We start from the raw sequence: 19,488 nt of genomic DNA, 5'->3' as shown, positions 1-19,488 counted from the left end.
AACAGAAAACAATATTTTGTTTTTAGCAGCAGTTTCTCACGTCTGCTCTAAGATTTTACACTCGCCATATTTGTTGACCTACATGGACTACGCGCAGCTTAATGTAGGTCAGTCATGTGACTCAATCAGTTGTTGACAAATTCAGGAGGTGCTTTGTTTACATTCAGTGTGGACCCACATTTCAGCAATGCACATCAGGATAACTGGAAACAAACTTTTAAAAACTGCGCCGTTTAATACAGCTCATTATGACTCTTTTTATGTTTTATTTCCTATTTTGCGATGAGTACCTTTAAAGAACCAGAAAAATTCTAAATATTTTCCAGATTACTTGTTTCTGTCTAGATTAAAAGAGAAAAAAAATTAATTTTGTTGCCAGTGTTGTGCAGTTATTCCTCTTGTTTTATAAACATGAGGATGATTGAAGCATTTTTAACCTGGTAATTTTGGATTAAAAACATGCCATTAATTTATTCTATTAAACTGTAAAGCATCAATAGGAGTGCTAACATATCCTAGCATAGATATATTTTTTTAAAAATTCATTAAGTCATGTACAATGAATGATTTTGTACTTGGTTAAAACTTTTTAGTTTTTTTTTCCTAAAGGATGTGCAGTTTTTATACAGTTACAAAAATGAAACGGTGTTGATCCCCAGCAGACCTTATATGCATTTATTTAATTTCTGCTGAAGATTTCTGTCTGTAAAATATCTGCAAGCGTTTTTAAAACGTACACATTTAAACTTGTCAGGTTTTATTTTATTTTCCAAGTCAGAAAATGCTCCTGTTTGACTCTTTATGATCTAATAATCATAAAATGTCTTATTAAAATTTTGAGCAACAACAAAACATCTGAGTGTGGCAGTAGATTGGTCCTAAACCAAAATAGACATTTTGTATGGAGAACATGAATAAACAATTTTATGTCCCTTTGGTTACAAAATTTCGAAGTTTGTAAATTTTTTTTATTTATTTATCATAATGCTAAATGTATGACTTAAATGACAGGAAATGGTGTTAATTTCACCTGAATCTGCAGCTTTAAACACATGGTGCATGAGGAGCATTGTTGGTTATTAATGCGCATCTTTATATTGGCAGAATAAAAGTTTTCTGCAGAAAAAATTGTCCAACATTCATCTTCTGAGGATGAATATTCAAAACAATGTCCACAAGCTTTTAATAAATAAAATGAAGAGACACAGTTACAGCCAGTCAGGATTTTAGATGACAACTTCACCTGTTTTTATGGCTTCAAAACATTTTTCTCCAGCCTGAGACTGAATCCTGCACGACATTCACCAAAGGACATTTCAGCTCTTCATTCTGCTGCTACATATTCTTCCCCTCCCAGTACCTCCCAGTAGCGTTTCTGCTCTTTTCTCTAAATCCACCTTCCCTTAGCTCTGTGATGCATGAGTCAGCGAGGCCTCGCAGTGATTTCACCCGTGACTCTCGGACGATAATGGGCTGGTTTTTCCCAACCTTGATTTACTGCCTCCATGTTGGAACCTGTTCCCACTCCAGATTTACGTTCTGGCTCTCAAGCCCCTCGTCTGCCTGTCTGCCTCCTGCGAGGCGCTGATAGCTGTCAGGAAGCAGGGAACCTCAGCAGCCCCGAGAGAATTTAGATTAGTTATTGTTAAAGGATAAATAAGAGCTTTAATGAGGCTGACGGAGCTGGATCGGTGGGTTTCCTGCTGTTGGGATACATGCAAGGGATAATATGGATAACTGAAAGTCAGCAGATAATTAAACAGGGTGTAAATAACTTCCAGTATCAGGCAGAGATGAAGATTCTTTTTGCTCCAGCATGATTTTCATAAAGCAGTCTGCGTTAGCTAATTTTTAAAGGCCCTGTCATAAAATAAAATAAAAAAAAAATATCAGAAAATATTCAAGATTCATATGCCCTCTACAAACAAAACAGTTCTTATTAAAACAATAAAACCATCAATCATTGGATCTAAACATGGAGTATTTAAGATTATATGGCAACAGTCTCCCTGTTTGTACGATGGTTTTGTTTGCTATTCGTTATTGTCAAGCCTGTTTAAAAAAAAATACCAGGAAAAATACCAAATATTTAAAATGTTAGGCTATTTTTTAATGTCTTGCATTGTTTAAGGTTTCGATGTAAACTCAGTTTCTTGACGGATTAAAAAAACAAAACCTCTAAGAAAATCTGAAACTCAATGTTTTTCTCCTTTAAAGCAGCTTTTGCCTCCAGATAAAGCACATTTTAAATGTGCGTTTTTTTTCTACAAGAAATGTCACATTCTGTGCTAAATTGTCTCCTACTAATGTCGGTATATAAAATGCAAGATGTATTTATTTACAGTAAACTGATATTGAATGTAACAGATGAAGCTACATAAATTCATCTGCACCTTTCAGGGGTTAACTGATCGATGTCTCGTTAGTAATAAGGAAGGTTTTAATCAAATGGGTTTTAATTTCAACAAAAATACAGCAAATCTGCTGTAAAAAGTAAAAAAAAAAAGATTATGGAACAATTCAAAACATCTGAATTTATTATAAGGACAAGTAGAATATGTCTGCACTTCATCAGCCGTAAACTTGTCTTATAAAGGTAATGCAAATAGTCGTGTTTAAATAATAAAATAAAATAAAACTTTGTATAAAATAATCAGATTATTGTAAACATTGGAAAAATCTTTACAACGTGTAAAGACATTAAACATGCGCAACGCGTGGCGGCACAGTGGAGCAGTGGTTAATGCTGTTGCTTCACAGTATGAATGTCAGTTTTTCTTCCTGGTCTGGGGCCTTTTTTGGTGACGTGTACATGTTTCACCGTGCACGACATGATTGCACTCCAGTTCCCCCCCCACTAACTTAAAAACATGTATGTTAGGCAACTCTAAAATTGTTCCTAAATATTTAAGAGTGTGGACTATTGTTTGTCCCCGTGATGGACTTGAGACCTGTCCAGGATGTCCCCTCCTCTCTCACAGTGACTGCTGGATATGGACACCAGAGGAAAAAGCCAGTAAAGAAAAGGGATAGATGGATGAGTGTTTATTTGTGCTGCTCCTCTTCTTCTTGTTGGCTCGAACTTGCATGCTGCTCAGATTAGGACTAAAAGGGACCCCCCCCCGAAGTGAGACCAAATGGTTGAAATGACTGGTTCTGATCATCTTATTTTGACAACTGGCTTAGAATGAGTTATTTTATTTACAATGTGTACGTGTAGAAAGTTGGTACCGATGTTTAATTTAGATTAACGAGAGTCTGGAGGTGAGACACAGGACACAGCGTCTAGTTGGCAACAGTCGGCAAATTGAGCATCCCGGCACTGTAGGACGATGAGAGGCAGCAGACCACGACAAATGAAGCCCTGTGGTTACACAAACGGATGAGCTGCAGACGCTTTGTTGTTGGGGCTTCTGTATCACTGACATCACTGATACGAGAAGTAACAGAACTGACCAAGTAGAAACCACGTCGAATATCTAAAAGACGTTAAAAAGCTTTTGTCGAAGGCTTATTTGACAACGAACACTTCTCAAACTAACACCTGGCATGTTCAGTGTCTCAAACCCTTAACTGAGGAGCTTCACACATGATGCTCCAATGTGACCAGATGGCTACAGCGGTCCTCCCAGGCTCTTCCTCCACCTGCCCCCATGTTTATTTTACCAACATGAAACATGGCTGCTGTAGAAATAAGTGGCCAGACTTTATCTGTTAAAGTGACGATTCTAATGAAACTAGTCATAACTTGGAGCGTTGCATCTGAAATGATTTAAGGCCAAGCATATTTTGAAGAAATGCACAATATCCGTGATCATTGGGTTTATTTCTACTTTCTGCACGTTTCTTTCTGGAAGAGCCATTAAAAGGCATGATAAAATCTAAACACTGGTCCAAACAAACACGCCCCATAATTGGTTCAGGTTGCACAGCTTCACAATCACACATGCCAACATGTGCAGCATCCATATTTACTTCCTTAAACACAGCGTGCTGCGTGTGACGGCATGTTCTCTTCTGTGCATTTGAGTCGCCTCAGAACCGTAAAGAGTTCACACTGGAGTGTGATGGAGGTCACATTCCAGTGATGATGTGAAAGACCACAAAATGAATAATTAAATAATAATTGGATCAGAGCAAACTGTTGGAACTGAGCATTAAGACCTGCAGCATAAACGTAGCTAAGATTATCGTTGGCAAATGAAGTTGGAGCAGTTGTGGTCGAACCCTGAAAATAAAACCACCACAATCTCACGCAACGTTACATTTTGAATTGGTGACTCAAAAAGGAGGATCAGTTCTTTTATTTTATGAGTATGTTTAAAATCTGTACAATGGTTTATGAGATACGATTGTTTCTTTAGGTTCATGTGGTTTTGAGAAGACGGACAGGTTTGATGCCAATAGTTATTGCCGAAGCATTAAGCAAAAATTATAGAGCACTCTAGCACTATAGAGAATAGTTGTTAGTAGTGATGCTTAGCCACCACCTCACATTCTTTTATTCAGTATGGCTGAAAATGACTTCTCAAAAACGAGAAGTCATTCTTGTTTGCTAATGTGGGGGCCATTTTGAATTAGATTAACTCCTAAACGTAACTATAGAAATTGCATTTCCTGCAAAAATGCAGTGTGAATGCTTATTGCTGAAGAACTTGATGAAAAACTGAAATTGGCTAAAAAAAATTCTGAAATGTAGCTGAAATAGAACAAGCCTAAAGCAAGACAAGTAGAACATATATTTGCTAGATTAGATTTAAAAAGGCAGAAATGAGCACAAACATTTGGAAATTAGCAAAAAAAGGGGCTGAAATTAGCAACAACAAGAAAAAAAAAGCTGAAAGGTACAAAGACGCTTAAACTATCAGAAGGAAGCAGAAACTGAAATGAGCTCAAGAAATGTGGAATTAGCTGAAGAAGCTGAAATTGGCATCAAGAGCGGGCAGCACTGTGGCGCAACTGGTAGAGCTGCTGCCTCTCAGCGAGCAGGTCCTTGGTTCAAACCCCGGTCCAGGGGCCTTTCTGGGTGGAGTTTGCATGTTCTCTCTGTGCATGCGTGGGTTTTCTCCGGGTACTCCGGTTTCCTCCCACAGACCAAAAACATGCATGTTAGGCTGATTGGTAACTCTAAATTGTCCCTAGGTGTGAGTGAGAGAGTGAATGTTTGTTTGTCTCGTTTGTCTCTATGTGGCCCTGTGATGGACTTGCGACCCGTCCAGGGTGTACCCCGCCCCTCGCACAGTGATTGCTGGACATGGGCACCAGCGACCCCCGTGACCCAAAATGGAATAAACGGGTAAAGATAATGGATGGATGGATGGCATCAAGAGCTAAATTGCTGAAAGAGCAGAAAAAGCCTGAAAGGAACACAACAAGCTGAAATTAGCATAAAGAAGTTAAATAGGCTGAAAATAGCAGAAGTTAACATGAAAAACTTGGAATTTATTTTAAAAAAGCCAAAATTAGCTAAAAAGGAGCTGAAAAGGTAAAACTAGCTTAAATTGTCAGAAGAATGCAGAAAGTTTGCTGAAAGAAGCAGAAATTAGCAAAATATGTGAAAATTAACTGAAAAATGCTGTAATTAGCCAACTCCCCCCCCCCCCCCCCCGAAAAGTAGCTAAAAAAAAAGGGCAGAAAGAAGCTTAAATTGCCAGAAGTGGATAGAGAACATTTTTTGCTAAATTAGACTGAACAAGTTGAAATGAGTGTCCAAATTGTTGAATTTGTTGAAAAAGCTAAAATGAGCATAAATACAGCTAAATAGTAGCTAAAATAGCAGAAAAAGTTTAAACTTGCACAAATAAGCTAAAAGGGGCTGAAATTAGCAGAAAGAAGTTAGAAAAAGCACGCAAATGTTGTCGTTAGCAGAAAGAATTTGAAAAGAGCACAAAACGGATGAAAAAACAGCTGAAATTAGCAGAAAGTAGCTGAAAAAAGTTTAAATTTGCACAAGGAAGCTGAAAGAAGCAGAACAAAATGTGAAAGGAGCAGTAAAAGGTTGTAAACACATCTAAATATTTGAAGGATGTAAAATGAGCTCCTTTCATTTTCTATGAGGGAAAAAATGGCAGAAAAGTCTAAATATTTCAAAAAGCTAAAGTTGCACCAAATCAAAAGTCATAGCAGGATTGTCCTGAAAGAGCTGAACGTTTTCATATATGATTTGTTGATAAAGCACAAAAAAATGTGGATTGAGAAAGATGCAGAAAAACATACAGAAAACCATGGATCACAATAGTGAGAATGTTTCATAAACATTCACACAATTAGCTAGTTATAAATCCTAAAATTACAACCTAAATGTTTAATACAAGTTCAGTAGGTGAAGAGAGATTTTGCTAAGACTTTTGCATACACAGACACAACCAAAATCATCACCTCTCACCTTCAGTCGGTGGTTGGTTATAGAAACTCAATATTTTGCCCAACAGTTCATTCATTTATTTTTTGTGTTTGTGCTTTTGAAGTATAGCTCCAACTGATAATAACCTCCAAAAACAATCAGCATGAAGCCAGCAGTGGTGACAGAAAGCAGTTTTTGAAGTAGCTCATTAATCTCTGTGCTTTCTCAGTTTATCCAGCCCATCATGAATCATCCCTTTAAGTAATCCACTTTGAGCTTTAATCCCCGGCTGTCCTCGCCTCACCTTTGAGTATTGAATTAGAGGAGAGTCAAACTCGTCCTCTTGGATTACGTGTCCAACGATGAATAAATAAGTTTGTCAAAGCGCCGAAGAGGTGATCCGAGTGAAATTATTCAGGAGGAATTTCTGATCAGAGCCAGAAGAAACGGATCTGTTCGAGTTTGGAATTAAACATCTGCTAGGAATACCCACGCTTACTGGTTCGTCTCCACACATTCTGATGCTAGAAATGGGGACAACAAGGGGGAGGGAGGTGTCAAAGGAAGTAGGTCAAGATGGAGAAGAAAATGACAGAATGGCAGCGGAGGGGGGAGAACAAGTGAACGAGTCAAACCAGAGTCAAAAAGAATCTGACGATGCATTCTTTGAAAATGTGTTTGCATTAATTATAAACCATAAATTATGAGGGGCAATTCTTGTTTGGTCAATTTGTTGTACATTTAGCTTTAAGATCCCTTGTCAGGTTTTCTAAAGACTATTATGGCAAATCACTGGTCCGTGCTTACGAGTCACTTCAAGGTCGTTTTACGCTGAAGTCCCAAGTCCTTTCAGTTCTCCATGAAATCTCAACTATGGTGTACAGTAGTCCCTCGCTTATCGTGGGGGTAAAGTTCCAGACACCTCCACGATACGTGAAAATCCATGAAGTAGGGACATATTTATTTTAGTACTTGTATACATTTTAAGGCTTTATAAACCATTCCCACACTCCTGCAAAGTTCTTAACAATGTTCTAATCAGAATCAGAATAAGCTTTATGATTATACAGAGATATGAGAATACGTTTGTACAGTCGTCTGAAAGATGGGCGGAGTGCACGTAGCTGCTGCTGTGATAGCGCGGCCTTCTTATTAGGGGTTGAACAACTACAGAATTTTTAAATTCGACATTAACATAATAAAACTTGAGTAGAACTCGAGTCCTTGATGACGTCATAGGAGCTCAAGATGCAAAAATAAATAAATAAATAAAACCGCAAAAAAAGGTAATTATTTACAAAAAAACGACTAACATAACATTGGGAGCGTATATTATGCTCCTACCATTTATCATACTGCAAATAAGTCACAGGAAAAAATTGCAATAGACGAAGCTTTTCCTTAGTTTACACATTTCCCAGGAGAAATTGACAAGTCGTCCTGTTTTGAGACCAACCAGGGAGTCGGATTCAGATAATCCACAATTGTTAATTTATTCAGGCAGACTATTTTTCTTGTCAGCCTCGAGTCTTACTGGTACTTCCAAGATTCGAAATGGCCAGATTAGGGTGCATTCTACTGGTCCGTGCTTACGAGTCTCTTCAAGGTCGTTTCACGCTAACAAGTCCCAAAGCCGCAGGTGGCCTGCGATACTTCCATCTTATGGTTTAGCTCGTAAATCAGCTGATTTTGAGTCCTCAGAGCACGAACCAAATCTTCACATACGCAGCAGCCTGACGTCGTCTTGTTTGATAAACCAGGAACCAGACAATTCCAAAAACAGGAAACCTGTTCTTTTTAATCCTACGTAATTTTAACAACATGCGTACATGTACTGTACAGTACTGCTAAATTTTACATGGGTACTGACCAGTGAAGATAATACAACTTGAAGGATGAGTTCAGATTATTTGCAACTTTCCTGCCAGATCTGTGAGCTTAACAGATCGTTACTTCTGACTTTGCGTTGCAAAACAATTTTTACCACATCGGTTTCTCCTTTAGTGTTTTCTCCCTCCATTGCTGTTCTTTGAATTATGGCAGAAGGCAGCAACTGGAGGTACTATTGGATTCTGGGCTGTGTAGTTCTTTTGACTTGCGTTACAGTGTAGGCTTATTGAAAGCAAACCACAAAATGGTGGCGCCTGTCCGAAGTATTTTTATTTTTTTTGTCCTATTGGTTGGTTCCCGCTCCCGTCCGCTCCTTTTATCCCGTACCATCCCAATCACAGAGTAATCAAGTGATATTAAAGTGACAATCGTGTGTGGTGTACAATCTTGCGTTGAAAACCCGCAAAAATAGTGAATCGGCAAAGTCGAGCCGCGAAGTATCGAGGGACTACTGTACTCTGTTTTTTAAAAAAAGTTGCACCTCTATGTAAACCCACCAAGCCTTTCTTGAACTGTATCACATCCAAAATGTGTGCAGAGATCATGGAGAAAGAACATTAGAATTTAATTAATTTTACAAAACATTTACTTTCACATTTTTATGCAATGTCTCTGTTTGTGGCATAAACCAGAATCTGAATGCTCTGAATTCAGTTTCAGAAGGAATAAGTTTTAATTCTAAACAGTGTACAGCAGAGACCAGATAGTGGACTTGATAATCCCCACATGAACAACCACTGGATCAACTTGTTCCGTGTTGGAACAGGAATCAGTTTGAAGCTGAATTAATATCTGATGAATGAAAAAAATCAGCCTCCATCTGCTAGTGTTGCCATATTAACCCTGTAACATCCCCAATTAGTTCATGCTCAGAACATTTAATGCATCTCAAGTCAATTAGCATTCATTTTATTTGCAAGCTACTTCGTTTCTAAGCAGCCCAAAAGCTCGCTCTACGATCAGAAAAACTTTGCTTTTACATGAAACGTTGAATTGTTTTTATAAACCAATATTTTATTATTTATGGAACATAGTAAACATATCAAATGTTGGAATTAGTAATTTGTGCTTTTTCAAAAATTTTAATAGCCGATGAACTGTTTACAATGATTTGTGTTCCAGAGCCCATGAAATGTTCAGAACCAAACCAAGCCTGTTTTTATTGCAGTGGCCCAAAAATCAACATCCATGACTGAATTTCAGCCTCGACCTTTTAGCCATAAGCTTTTGAAATCTTTTGATGATATTATGAACTATAGAAGATATTCGTAGTTGTAATCCTTGGTTGAGGAACATTATTCTGAAACTGAAACTCATGATGGAAAGAACGAGATCCAGGATAGAAATGGCTGAAATTATTTTCCTTCACAGGCTGGCTCAGCCCTAGAGATGGGAAGAGGAGGTCTATTATCCAGGGGTAGCTCAGAGTGGAGTCGCTGCTCCTCCCCATAGAAATAAGTCAGTTGAGGAGGTTCTTCTGATTTGGATGCCTGCTGGTTGCCTCCCTTTGGAGAATTTCTGGCCATGTCCCATTAGAAACTGAGAATACCTTGGGGTCCCAAGGAGGAACTGGAGAGAGGGTGGTTTTTTTTCCTGGACCTGTTGCCTCCACAGCCCAACCACAGATAAGCAATAGGAGATGCAGATGTTCCACTTCAGTTTTTTTTTACAAACTGGTGAACATCTGGTCACCTTTACATCCTTGGGATCCAGCCTTTTTAAAATGCTTTTTAAATATCCAGTCCTAAGTGACTGTTTGGGGAACATACATCTTAAAATGTTTTCATCTTAACCACAGATTCTCAGGTGTGATCACTTAAAAGAAAATCATCAATCAACTTCCCTAAAGATTGATGATGTACAACTGCCAAGTCTGAGTATCCTTAAAAAAAAGAAGCTCTAATAAGGTCACAATAAGATTTCCAATAAAATGGAATATTCAAAGTTTGTGTTTTGTTTGCTTCTGTCTTTGTATTTTTATCATTTGTGGCTTTTTAATTGTTTTATTTTTCTCTAAATTGTCTCACATGTGGCAGCCTGAAGATGTTTTCTATGTCATTTATTGAAGAAAGGTTGCTCCACTTAATGTTTAACAGTTTTTTTCACTGTTCTCAAAATTACTTTACCATATTTTAATTGGTTTCTTCATCAATAAAACCATTTAGAGATGACTCCTGTTGTCTTTGAATCTACATCTAGTGCCACACTCGGATCAAAACCTCCAAATCCAAATCTGTCCCCAAAGCTCAGAATGAATATATGTATATATTTATTTCCAAATAATTGTTTGAAATTTGGCATCAGATGATTGAATAAAACTGTTTGCAGCATTTCAGTTACTAAAACCCCCAGCATGGACCCTTTAATTCAACATGTGGTCTAATGGTAACAATAAATTCAGTTCAGTCTCTTTTCTGTTTATTTCATGTGTCTTTATGATCGAACAGCTGTGGCAAGTGAATTAATGTGTTCACCAGAGGAAGATCGAAAGAAAACTTCAAGAAATGTTGAAGTAGATGCTGGTTTTGTACCTTAAACTCCTCATTGTAAAATCTTTCTGGATTGTGACACATGCAAATGAGTGTGCCAACTGCCACCCATTTGTATGGACAAAAACAATTTAAATTAGTTGCATGACAGTCAACATGCAAGTAACACGTGTGTTTCTAATGCTGCTTTGTTTGCTTGTTTCCTCTCTTTTCACTGCAGAAGTCGGCAAGAAAATGCCAGGTGAGTTTAAATGAGACCTTTAAAACGGTGATTATTGTGCAGTGGCAGATTTTCAGACAGTTAAAACTCTGTGAGGATATTAGACTGCTTGTGTTTAAAGATTCATGCACAGTCTACATTGATTTAATCAGAAATGTCCTCCAAGATTAAAAAATAAATAAATATTGGTATTAGAATAATTTACTCGCACGTTTTTAGACAAAACCACAGGATCTTCCAAAGTCTTGAGGCTTTTTTTTTTTTTTAACATTTGTCCTTAAACATTTTCAACAGTTCTACAAAAGTGCAAAATCAAACAGTCCTTTGAAGTTACTTTATTTTGAGATATTTCCTTCGACATTCAGTTGCATTTTTCTGTTATTCTGAATAAATCCCTAAAGTCAGACGCTAAATATCTTTATTTTCTTATCAAACCAAAAATCTACTGTGCAGAGTTAATTTCAAATCAACCATCCGCTTCTTAAAATAGTCAGGCAAAAGTTATTTTTTGTTGACATTTTGATTAAATTTTATTAACCCAAAACTTGAAAAAATGCATTAAAGATTCTGTAACTCGGTCACCATTTGAATCCAAAGAATCGACCTGCGCTTCTGTCATCTTGAAGCCTATAAAATCTTAATTCTCTATTTTCTAGATCACATTTAAAATCAAAATAAAACCGATTTTTTTCCAAATGGCACATATTCATCTGCAAACCGAGTAGTTGTATAAAGCAGTGGTTCCCAACCATGGTCCTTGAGGAACACCATCCTGCACGTTTTATTTGTTTCCCTGCTCCAACACACCTGATTAAGTGATTTTGTTAAAGTTCTGCCATCACCTGCTAAGCACCCATTTGTTCAAATCAGGTGTGTCAAAGCAGGGAAACAAGTAAAACATGCAGGATGGTGTTCCTCAGGGACCACGGTTGGGAACCACTGGTATAAAGTAAACATATTTGGTGCATTTAGAAGTAGACCATAGTATACTGGACACATGATTTCTGTAAAAGCCTTAGATTGATGTGTTTTTAAGCAGTTTTCTGACCGTTAAGTAATTTCCAGAGCAAAGTTGATGACTGTTGTTCAAAACTTGCTTTTGCTCCCAAAGAACCTAAAACCTGCATCTGTGGCAAGTAAAAGCTGCAGGTCAGTGAGAGTCCTGCTTTGAAATTCTCCGGTGAAACGTGTGGATTTGATTTAGAAAGCCTCCTGCTCGAACACGGGAAGCTTTGCGAATGTTTGTGTTCAGATGTCATGCTTTCCCTCTCGAGAAAAGCATGTTTCATCACAATACTGCAGAGTATTGAAACTAAGTGTTCCCTTTCCCATCTTTCCCTTCTCTTTCCTTCTCAAGGTTTTGCACATATGATGGCAGAACAAGGTACGCCCCTTTTTTACCTTTTCTCTTCTGCTCTGGGTGTGACTCCAGTGTGAAGATGCATGTTCTGGTGTGAATTTTCTGGTCAAACAATGTGATGCTTTTCGGTTCTCCATGAAGAACACGCAACCACAAGAATGGATTTATTCTGTGTCCATGAGCCCACTGCTTTTAATCTTCTGCTGGAGAGAGAATGTGTGTGTTGGAGAGGATTATTAGAGTTCATCAGTTACAGAAGCTACTGGAATTTTTCATATTTGGTTCATCGTGACATACAAGCTCTCAGATACAGATTGGGTTTTTATTTATTTGTTTTTGTCAAATATATAGCATCACCACTATGACACGGATACAAAATAGAGCAAAACTTATTAGGTTTTTTTTTCCCTTTATTGATTTTTTATAATATATTGCAAAGAGAAAATTAACCAAATCCAAACCAAATTAAATTTCATGTAATAGAAACTCAGCTCCTTGGTAGAAATTTAAATATAACATTTTACACATACTACTATTTTTATTCATTTTAATCATACCCATTTTTTATGTGACACGTGTTTTATGATCTGTTCATTTGCATCCATTAAATGAGTGGTTCCCAATCATGGTCCTTGAGGAACACCGTCCTGTTGTAGTTGTTTCTCTGCTCCAACACACCTGATTCGGTGATTTAATTACTTCATGTTCTGCAGAAACCTGTTAATGACCTATTCATTTAAATCAGGTGTGTCAAAGCAGGGAAACGACAAAAACATGCAGGATGGTGTTCCTCAAGGAACAGGGTTGGGAACCATTGCATTTAAATGATAAAATTATTAAATTTTTGGACTTTTAACATTGATACAGCAATTATGACTAAAATGTCTAAATATTTTCTCAGTTTTGGTTGCAGTGTATTGATATTAAAAGGAGGAAAGTTAAAAAAATCTGTGGACTGCCGATGTATCTTCTTAATGGTTGTTATAATAAGATGATTTTCTCAAAATGACAAGTCATTCTGAATGAAAATTTCAAATGAAATCAAATAAGTCTTTTAAAAATTACATTTTCTTCAATTAAAAAAGCAAGCTAAACACTAAATGCATTTGTGCAAATACATTTACATTTCAATTTTTTTTATTGCTTGTCTTAAATTGGTTGACATATTGGGAATATCCTCAAAATCTCCTGTCTGACCTTCACTTCTCCATCAAGAGCGGAAACTAACAAATTAAAATTTAGTTAGACATGGAACAACCCATTGTTTAATGATAAAATCGGAATCTTGAAAAATAAGTATTAAGTAAAAGTTTGCAGTAAAAACGAAATGGAACTACAGAAACTGCATTTCCTGCGAAAACGCAGTGTGAATGTTGCCGAAGAAGTTGCTGATAAACAGCCAAAATTAGCTAAAAACCTGTTGAAATGTAGCTGAAATGGAAGAACAAGCCTAAGTTGGAAGAAGAAAGCAGAAAGAAAACATATTTGCTGAATTTGGATTAAATAAGCAGAAGTGAGCACAAAAATTAGTAATTGGCAAAAAAAAAGGCTGAAATTAGCAAGAAATATCTGAAATTTAGCTGAAACGGCAAAAAAAAAAGCTTACATTACCAGAAAAAAGTGGAGAGAGCACAATTGTGCCTAATTAGGCTTAAAGAAGCAAAAATGAACGCAAAAAAGTGGAAGATATCTTAAAAAAGTAGAAATTTGTAAAAAAAAACAAAAAACAAAAACAGTTTAATAGTAGCTAAAACAGCACAAATAAGCTTAAATTATCAGAAGCTAGCAGAGAACAGATTTTAGCTGATTTAAGCTTGAAAAAAGGTTAAATGAGTGCAAAAAATGTGTAATTAGCTGAAAACGTTAAAATTAGCATAAAACAGCTAAATAGTAGCTGAAATAGCTGAAGCTTACAGAAATAGGCTGAATGGAGCAGAACAAGTTGAAATTAGCAAAAAGAAGTTAGAAGAAGCGCACAAATGTTGTAGTTGGCATGAATCTGAAAGGAGCACAAAACAGCTGAAAACACAGCTGAAAGTAGCTGAAAGTAGCTGATTAAAAAAAAAAATGCACAAGGAAGCTGAAAAAAGCTGAACCAGAACAACATGTGAAAGGAGCAGTAGAAGTTTGTAAATGGATCTAAGGATTTGAAGGAGTCCATGAGAAAAAAAAAATAGCAGAAAAGGCTAAATATTTCATGAAGCTAAAGTTGCATCAATACCAAAAATACTTTGATATGAATTGTTGAAATAGCACAAAAATTGTGGAACGAGAAAGATGCCGAAAAACCTACGGAATATACAAAGTCGGAATAATAATAAATATTAACAGGATCACAATTGTGTAAATGCTAAATAAGCGTCAACACTAAAGAAAAACTCAATCACCCTTTAACTGTTGGCCTTCAGGAGATGATCTGAAGTTAAAGATAATTTAAAGAACTCAAAGACAAACACGTTGTTTGATCGAAGACCAGATAAAGTGCACGTGTCGCTCCAGTTTGAAGCAGTTTAACCTCTGAACATCCATTTCTGTAACTGCTGCTCTCCGATTCCTCCACGTCTGCATGCTTTTAGAGGTGCATGAACAGTGCTGCGTTCACTGACTAACCCTGGTGATGTGATGTTTGATGTCTGCTGGATCATGAACTGACTCTTCCTCCTCCTCTTCCTCCCCGTCTGCGCTCTCTCGGCGGTGGACTCCTCTGTGCCGCCTCCTCCTGCTCTTCTAGCTAAAAGCAAAGGTACAGCTTTTTCGAAATCTTTCCTTTTCGGCCTGTATGAAAAGCGACGCTTGCTCTGTGAGTGTTTGAGTGGAACATGTTTGAAGTTTTAATGTGTTTACTCGTCTGTGTTCACCGTCTCCTCTGGAACGCTTTTTCTCTGAGGGTGCTTGTATTAAGCGGGTAATTAAGCCAACAGCACAAAATGAAAGGGGGAGAAAAGAAAGAGTTGCTTTATATGTGTGTGTGTTGTGATTTTGTTAAAAGGCTTGGAGTGTGCACACGAACGTGGCACAGTGGATCAGTTTTCAGAACAACCCTCTCCAGACTCTTTCTGTAAACCAGTCTACTTTAAACTGAGTTCATGGGTTTACTGTATGAGGAACGCTCAGATGTTCTACTTCCCGTTGGTTGAACACAACTTGTGCTCCGCTGGTCACAATTTTCCACTAAACACTTCCAGATCGAACCACAGACACCAGAACGGTAAATTATCAGCACTAAAGAAAATAGTTCCAGGTTTTCTGTTCATCTAACGAGTTTGTTGCCTGACGAGCCAAAAAAACAACAAAAAAACCCCCCAAAAAAACCCAACATCTTCACGTTTGGCGTGAATCTATGAATGACTGCCCTGCAACCCTCCTAAATGTTCTGCTCTCTGCTAAATGTTATGCAGCCTGCTCATTTAACAGTCCAGAGGTCAAAGGTCATCTGTGGGAATGCCGGGCTGTAAGGTGGGACTTTTTTAATTTAAATTTTGCTGTTTTTTTATTGATTTATAATAGTAGTAGTTTTTAAGTCCCTAAGTTATTTTCAACACAAACTGTACTGTTAACAGTTAAAATGATATATTTTTTCCAACAAATCTTTATTTGTATCAAAGTATAACAACACAACTGAACATGGCAATAAACGAAGAATGGCCAGGGGGAGCATAAATTAAGCAAAATAATAAAATGAAAATGACAGTTGTATTATTCTTACAGGAAGAAAACAATTGTACAAAACATGTGCCAAGGAGTCTCGTGTAAAAAAAAATAAAAAATAAAAATAAACTAACACAACAGATCGTCCACGATCCCAAGCTGGGAACAAGTCCATATTGTTGTTTTTGCTTTTTGATTAGTTGATGGTCTAATTGTAATCAAATATTGTTTAAACTCGATCAAAAAACTGGAGAAATCAGGTTTTCTCTTCAAAAATTTTCATTTGTTTGTGAAATTTAGCTTTAATGATTAATAGATTAAGAAAACCTTCCGATTCATTTTGCTACAATGTTTAAACCTAAACGGGACATGTTCCCAGTACAACTGAAAGCTTGCTTGTATTTTACAAAAAATGTCCCCAAAACACTTTAGAATGAGGAAACATCCAGAAGAAATGAGTAACAGGCTCAGGGAGAACATCACAGAAGTTGTAAGGTGGAACTGCTGACCTGTAGTAAAGACACGAGGGATTCTTTTTTATTTTTTTAAAGAGAGACGGGAAGTAATGATGCAACTTTTCAGCTTAATCATTATCAAACCGAACGAGAGAAGCCTTTATTTAAAACGTTTTATTTCTTTATATGTTTATGAGCTGTTTAAAGCCTTGTAATTTTCAGGTTGCCAACTATTTTCATTATTTACATTTTCTTTAGTTAATGTTTTTTTTTGTTCCAGTTTTTGTTCAAGTCTGAAACGAGGGGAAAGCATGCAAGACGGAACTGAAACTATTAAACAACTGTCAAATTAAAAAATATATAATATCGTCAAAAACACAAGATATTTAGAAATGAATGTTGCATCTACAATAACATTAAAAAGTAACATTTGGTTTTTGAAAAAGGTGATTTCAGTAAGGAGCCTGGTTTGACCTCATGCAGTGATGCACATTATCACCTCCATCTCTCTGCACTGTTTTGGGCAGTACTTCCTTTTTATTGGAGCATTTTTCAAAATTGTTTATAACCAAGAAAACAAGAATATTTGAACTTATAGACCTGTCTTGACCCACATGTAATCCACACGTTTTAATATTGTTAGCTTCATCTTTCCCAACTTAATGTCAATCAAATAATAAAAAAACACAAAACCATCTGGATTTTGTCAATGAGCTCAAAGCTCTAAAGATGACTCATTTTTAATATTTAACTTCTACATTTTAAGTAGTTTAGATTTATTACACCAGCTGGAAACTTAAAGCTCATCAACAAACCCTCCAAGTAAAATAAGTGTACAGAAAATAAATCACATATTTTAAGTTTAAAATACACAATGAGCTGTTTGCTGATTGTAATTACTGAAATCTCAACTTTAAACCACATTTTTTAGAAATTTAACTTTTTTTTTTAATTTTTTTTTTTAAGTCTTGTACTTTTTCCAACGTATTATGAAATATCAATATTCTCAGTTAGGTGTTGGCAGATTGAGATCTTCGTTTTTGTTTTGTTTGTTTGTTCCTCCTGTGAAGCTGATTGGCTCCAGCTGAGTGAGCTCACCAGACGAGGGGCGTGAGCTCCTGGTGATTCCCTCCTCCCTCACCACCTGTCCTTTCCCTTGTTGCTGTGTGTAATGGTTAACATTATTTTGCCCTGTTTCTCATCTCTGCATGCTCCTCTCATCTATCTGATATGAAATGCAGCTTGTTGCTCTGATAACTGTCCAAGGTCGAAAGTATCCTTAAAAATAAAACGATGCTTCACTTGGGTTTGTCATCCAAAAAGCCAAATTCAGAATCAGAAACGGATTATTTAAAAACGTCAGATTAGTAAAGTGCTGACTCTGGTGACCATGCTCCTGAGCGGACTGGGACAGGGGGGTGCTTGGACAGTTGGGATTTCTGCGCTTGGCTGAGTACTGGTGAGCGAGCCAGACGCTGGACTCGCCGAGGAGCAGTGCCAGACGGGAGAAGGTGGAGGAGGTCACTGGGAGGAAGAGCAGGTCTGGTTTAAATTAAACTAGAGCTGTTTCTCAGAAAAAGTTGTCTTGGCTTCTGCTGATTGTTTCCCCTGCTAGCTCCAGGGGAAACAATATTAACAGACGAGCAAATTGTCCTCCATCTTTTATGCCAGACATTTAAGCTAAAATCATCTTACGATGAAAAGAAACGGAGTAGTTTGTATCATCCCTTGTAAAAGACTTCATGTGTGATCTCATGCAATATTGTGAGATTTTTTTTAGAGCTCGGTAAGTTTAGAGGATGACACTCGGCTACTTCAACAAATTTTAGCTCAGTTTCTATAAAAGTAGCCGACTACTTATTGTGTTTACTGTGACTACATGGCAGTGGTGGCCATCCTGAATAAGGTTAACGCCATAAGTAGATGTTTTTTCAGTGGTTACGTTCTAAATACAATAGTCCCTCATTTATCGCGGGGGTTACGTTCGCAATAAGTGAAAAACCACAAAGTGGGAAAACTACATTTATTTTAGTATTTATATATATATATATTAAGCATTTATAAAACCCTTCACTCTTGCAATGCTCTTAACTCTTAAACCTATACGTAATTGTAAGTGGCTTTGGTCCGGTTCTGATGGGCAGCAGTGGGATTCTCTGCAGCAGTAGAGCACCAGACGCTTTTAGAGAGAGCTGGACATTTGGATAGTCGGCACAAAACCACACACAGGGTCAGATCGAGACCAAATAACCCAGAGGGATCTGGATGAAAAAAGTCCCAGTGTGGTCCGGAGAAGACGTCGCCCTGCTCGAGAGGCCTCATGGGCTGGCGAGCAGCACTCAGATTGACTGAGGCTGGAAGTAGTCCTGATCCAATTCCCAGTCTGTTCCATATGGCTCTCTGCATCCACTGAGCGCCGAAGTCACTATGAATAAAAACCGAACTTTTGAGGATCGGATCAAAACTTTCCTTCCATTTCAGCAGAAAGCAGTGGCTAGAAGCCCTGTTGGCTTCTGGGTAATCTAGTTTTTTTGACTGGCGATACAGTATATGTAGTAAGCTACAGTATACAGCCACACACCAAAGTGGAAGTCAGTACTTCACTTATTCAAGTTTTCACGTTCACAACACGAACAGATGGACAGAGTATTTACAATTCCTCCATTTGGCTTCACGATCGGGGACAAAAAAAAAAAAAGGAAAAAAATGTAAATGTTCTTTTCGTTACATCCAGATTGTACAAATCCAAAAGGTCATAAAGTTTTTGTCACCTTTTGCTGCTAATGCAGGTTTTAATTCTCTGGAAGTGTTAAGTTTCCACTGATGAACTTTAACCAGGACATGACTTCAGTCTTATATTTGATGCCAAAGTAAATAGCATAAATCGCGTCTTTGATCAAAAGTTTTAAAAGATGCCTTAAAGTGTATGTATGTCAGCGTTTATGCTCTTTTTCCATTCTAAATGGTCCCCATGAGTTTTATGAACACAAAGACACACAGCAACATGCAGGCACAGCACTATATATATATATATATATATATTTATTTAGTTGAGTATAAAATGAAATGTCAACAGTTTGTGC

General features: G+C 37.2%; 1 protein-coding gene across 1 annotated transcript in view; it reads left to right on the top strand.

The window, feature by feature from the left end:
- nrxn3a (neurexin 3a) overlaps positions 1–19,488 on the top strand; it is a 151,822-nt gene that overhangs the window by 2,324 nt on the left and 130,010 nt on the right. Inside the window, exons 2-4 of the mRNA XM_037694706.1 lie at positions 10,943–10,963; positions 12,300–12,326; positions 15,034–15,045. Of these exons, the coding sequence (XP_037550634.1) occupies positions 10,943–10,963; positions 12,300–12,326; positions 15,034–15,045 (60 nt within the window). The remainder of the gene's footprint in view (positions 1–10,942; positions 10,964–12,299; positions 12,327–15,033; positions 15,046–19,488) is intronic.

This window comes from Nematolebias whitei, chromosome 21 (genome assembly GCF_014905685.2).
Source record: "Nematolebias whitei isolate Nwh7 chromosome 21, NemWhi1, whole genome shotgun sequence".
Taxonomy (NCBI): Eukaryota; Metazoa; Chordata; class Actinopteri; order Cyprinodontiformes; family Rivulidae; genus Nematolebias; species Nematolebias whitei.
Note: the sequence above shows the minus strand (reverse complement) of the source record. Positions and strands in the feature narration are given on the sequence as shown.